This window comes from Lactuca virosa, chromosome 1 (genome assembly GCF_052849685.1).
Source record: "Lactuca virosa cultivar CGN04683 chromosome 1, Lactuca_virosa_CGN04683_v6, whole genome shotgun sequence".
NCBI lineage: Eukaryota > Viridiplantae > Streptophyta > Magnoliopsida > Asterales > Asteraceae > Lactuca > Lactuca virosa.
In genome coordinates, this window is record NC_136426.1 from 315853194 (window position 1) to 315858120 (window position 4927).

Here is a 4927-nt window from a genome sequence, read left to right on the forward strand (position 1 = left end):
AAATGTGTATTTTTTTAGTGTGTATAACCAAGTAGAAATCAATCAAAACCTGCATTACAATCCATAATCTCCGGCAAAGTTTATATCAAGTGGACTAGTCTTAATAAATATGCATTTTTAATCAAACAATTTGATAATAATAGTTATAATGCTTATAATAAATTTAATATAGACAACATAGTAGACAATAGTAATAATAATAACAATAAAATTTTTAAAATCTTTAAAGAAATGTCGTCCGACGAGTTTGAAAATTAACCTTTAGCATTTAATTTATAGTGATTAACTACATACCATTAATTTCAAAAATAATTATACTTTTTTTTATTAATCGTAGCAATAGATTTTCGATACTAATTTCCACCATGTCTAATCATCTAAATTTATGTGACAGATTAGCTACTTGCTAATCTCTTACAATATTGTTTTTGCATAAGATCCGTTGCCAATTTATCGCTAATATATATATATATATATATATATATATATATATATATATATATATATATATATATATATATATATATATATATATATATATATATATATATCCGCTGATTCCCAACTGTTAATGCAAATCCAAATCCAACTACAACAATTAAGATATATGACTATATTGATGCTAGTGACGATATTGATGTTGCTTATGTGTCTCTTTTGTACATGTTTTCAAAGTTACAATAAATGGATTTGGCTTCATATGTCATGCCCAAACCTACCAATATTAAATGGCATGTCTATAAAAACGTACCATTGAGAGGCCAGTCACAATATTGTTCATTCTGTCCCACAAAACATTCTTTATCGGTTGAAAATGAAACATTTAGCATGGGTGGCAGTTAACCTAGTAATAGTGATACTATTGTTCGAGGTTGTGGTCACATGCAATGCACGTGTCGTGCACAGTGCTCGGAAGCTTAGGGTTCTTGCAGCCAAGTACAATGTTACGTGTATTCTGGTATTTGGTGATTCGAGTGTTGATCCTGGTAACAACAACAATCTTCCAAATACATGGCACAAAGGAAACTTTCTGCCTTATGGGAAAGATTTCGGTCATTCCAACCCAACCGGAAGGTTCACCAATGGCAGACTCTCCACAGATATGATTGGTAACTTTTAGTATAATTTTCATGCATGAATACTTGTAGCATCGATACTTGTGGAAGGTGCCTAGCCAGCTCGTACTTTTATAAGTGTTGTATCGTAAGTAATTGACTTTTTTGAACCATGCATATGCTCATGATTAGTTGTTTGTTTGTGTATGTGCAGCTGAGGCTTTAGGTTATACAAACACAATCAAAGCTTATTTGGATCAAAATCTGATGGATGAGGACTTGTTGCATGGTGTTAGTTTTGCATCAGGTGGTTCTGGTTATGATGATTTCACAGCGGATAATATCACTGTAAGTGACATATAAACCTAAATGTAGAGATTTCATTTATTGATGGATATATGTGTTGATTTCGGTTAAATTTGGTATTAGAACAAGTTCAATTGGTAGAAGAAACAAACTTAGTTAAACAGAAAAAATGGTCAAATTGTCACCATACTAAATTAAAATTACTCGGAGTCTATTAATTTAATTATTACATAAATTTTCTCGATTGCTTTATTAAAGCTGAAACTTTTAAATTCTAACCAAGTTTGATGTTATAGAGGACATGCCTGCAGTGTGTCTTAAATAGGAGACCTTATCATGGTCGGTCAATATGTTAATATACTCGACAGTTGGTAATTGATCACCCTATAGTGTTTGATCCACGGTTAAGTAGAATATTTGATTAAACGTTATAAACCTTCAATTTGATAGATAAATGTAAATTATACGATTAAATAAAAAATGTAAGGGCATCCACAATACATTGGACTTTTTAAAGTGAAATGGATTAAGCCTTCATGATTTTACTCTCCATACAACTCTAATGGCCGGTGAATATGTTAATCTACCCGAGTATTGTTAAATTCATCACTTGTTAGTGCTTTTAGTGTTTGATCAACGATTAAGTAGAATATTTGATGAAATGTTATAAAACTTCAATTTATAGATAAGTGTAAATTAAATGATTAAATAAAAAAATCTGAGGCCATCCACAATAAATTGGACCCTTTAAAGTGCAATGATTTGAGACATCATGATTCTATTATCCATACAACTCTATAAAAATTTTTATGTAATGCATTAAAGTCTACAAAGTTCAATGAACATATATTTAAGAATTAAAAAGGTTTCCTTTATACCTCTGAAGAGTTCAATGGTCATCGAACTTCATATCCATTGAAAGCCAACATGACATCATAAAATTGTAGAGCTTAATCCGTTGAATGTCAGTTAGACATGTCACCTCATTCAACTCTCTCATTAAACCATGTATTGAAATCTTGATCTCTGATATCACGTCTTAATTATGTGGAATGATGCAATTAATTAATGCTAGATATCACGTGTAGTATGAAAAATATTTCATAAAAGCAACTAGAATCGTGGGTGCAAACAAACTACTAGTGGTATATAATATATTTTATAAAAGCAACTACGAATCGTGGGTGCAAACAAACTACTAGTGGTGTGCTAGAAAGTCATTAGTTATAAGTTATAACTTTCTACAAGTTTGATCATCATTTTACAAGATTATTGTTCCAATTAATCTTTGTTATTGGCTTTAGAGGTTAAAATTATTATGTCCATGATTGTTAATCTTAAATCAATTAACATTAACATGTGTCATTTAAAACAATAAATTACTACTTAATAACAAATTGATTCATGTTAAAACTAATTATTGTTTTCTTTTTAAATGCAGAATGTTATGTCTCTTCGAAAACAATTGGACTACTTTAAGGAGTATAAGACTCGTTTAGGGAAGCTTGTGGGAGAAGAATCTTCACATAGGATTGTAGAGAATGCTGTGTTCATTTTGAGCATGGGCACAAACGACTTTTTACAAAATTACTACATTGATCCTACTCGATCCCAGATGTTTACCATCGCCCAATACCAAGGTTTCTTGATCAATTGTATGGAAAGTTACATGACGGTAAGAATTCATTAAATTTGATATCTTCAGTTTTTTGTCCCTTTTTTCTAATAAAATAAAAGGTTAAAACTTAAATAAACCAAAAAAGAAACAATGATTTTCTGGTCTTGTGGATGTTGAAAATCATGTAGTCAAGATTTGTTCTCATGTTATCAATATTTTTCCTTATATCATTATGTGAAATTTTTTTCTTGTAATTATAAATAACTAGAGAATTAAAAAACCTTAATAAATTTTAAGTGTACATAAGGTATGTTTTTTCGATCGTAATCCGTGACAAAAACCAGGATCTTAGGATACATTTTGTATTTTTCACAATCCCGCTATAAGAATGTTGTTCAGAAAAACATGCTTTAAAAATGCAAAAACAGTATCCATATATTATTTGTTTTTGGAAATTATAGGAAATGCATTCACTAGGAGTAACCAGATTGATGGTTGTCGGGATGGAGCCATTCGGATGTATGCCTATGATAAAGACATTAACGAATAATGTTGATTGCAACAAGGAAATGAACCAAGTGGCTCTTTCTTTTAACATTTTGTTGAAGGCAAAGTTGTTGACCCTCGAAAAAACATTGCACATGAGTACTATTTTTGTTGACATTTATGGTGTCATTCAAAACACCTTACAAAACCCAACAAAATATGGTAAGTATCTTCATCTTCTGCAAATATTGATCTTTTGATATATATATATATATATATATATATATATATATATATATATATATATATATATATATATATATATATATATATATATATATATATATATATGTAGTCCGAATTGAAAATTTTCATTTTTGTCTAGAAAATTGATGAAACACTTTGGTTGGACTTATTTATAAAGTTATTGGATTCGAATATAGCATCTATTTACATACCGACTAGCTAAGAAACTACTAATGTGAAGATTTTCTACGTAATTTAAGTAATAACAAACTCATAAATTTCTAAGTAAATAACTATCAATTATTATTCTATAAATTTTAGCACAAATAACATGTAAAAGTTAACATGTAGTTTCATCCTAACAATTATTGAAAAAAAAGTATTTTTGAGTTTAACACATAAAACCATGAGAAATTCTTGTAAAATGTTTTTGGTTAAAATGAAATTGGCAGGTTTTACAGAATCTAAAAAGGGTTGTTGTGGAGATGGGTTGACACAATTTGGGGCAAGCTTAAAGGGATTGAGTACATGTACGAATCGTTCAAAATACATTTACTGGGATGCTGTTCATTTTACGGAAAACATGTATTACATAATCGCAGAAGAGTCAGTAAAATCTCTAATTGCAAGTCTTTAGCACCCCGTTTGTACGTATTTCACTGGCAGTTAGTCTTATGCCTCTATGGACATGTCACAACCATTTCACTATGCCTTTATCGTTTCAAAGGTATTAAAACAGTTATTTTCGATTTCCTTTACTCTATTGTAGTATTGTAGTATTGTGTATTGTCTAAGTTCCTTTAGGTTTATATATGTGTGTTCATTGTTCAAGAAGTTTTATATGATCTTAATCATGACCAAATTATGTTTCATTTTAGGCATCATATGTATTGTTCCTATTTTCATTTATAAAATTTTGTTCTTATTTTCATTTATAAAATTTCAACAGATGTTATTAACTTTTCTAAGGTGTTGAAAATAAGTTGCTGATAATGAATCCATATTTCATTCTCAAAACACGTTCTCCATAAATTTCAAGGATTAAAATGAAAAAATATAGAATAAAGTTGAATTATCTCAAATATGAACTTTAAAAGCATAAGAAATATATGAAGAACAATGAAATAAACATTCTTTGATCATTTCGATTTAATTTGTAAAGTAAAAAATAAAAAGGGTAAATTACACCATTCGTCCCTCGTGCACATGCCAGAAA

The 4927-nt window shown here is 29.2% G+C and overlaps 1 protein-coding gene across 1 annotated transcript; it reads left to right on the plus strand.

Annotated features, from left to right (window-relative positions):
- The first annotated feature begins 796 nt into the window (after positions 1 to 796).
- On the plus strand, positions 797 to 4651 carry LOC145110102 (GDSL esterase/lipase At5g45950-like). The gene is made up of 5 exons (XM_079047071.1): positions 797 to 1109; positions 1270 to 1403; positions 2803 to 3036; positions 3441 to 3687; positions 4164 to 4651. The coding sequence occupies exons 1-5, from the start codon at positions 815 to 817 to the stop codon at positions 4346 to 4348; spliced, it is 1095 nt and encodes a 364-aa protein (XP_078903197.1). The 5' UTR covers positions 797 to 814; the 3' UTR covers positions 4349 to 4651.
- Positions 4652 to 4927: the final 276 nt, after the last annotated feature.

Bases quoted from the DNA above. Each gene is read 5' to 3' on its own strand.
- LOC145110102 (XM_079047071.1), top strand. From the start codon at position 815: ATGAAACATTTAGCATGGGTGGCAGTTAACCTAGTAATAGTGATACTA. The intron at 1,404-2,802 runs GTAAGTGACATA...TTTTAAATGCAG, and splicing joins TCACAGCGGATAATATCACT to AATGTTATGTCTCTTCGAAA. The intron at 3,688-4,163 runs GTAAGTATCTTC...TGAAATTGGCAG, and splicing joins ACAAAACCCAACAAAATATG to GTTTTACAGAATCTAAAAAG.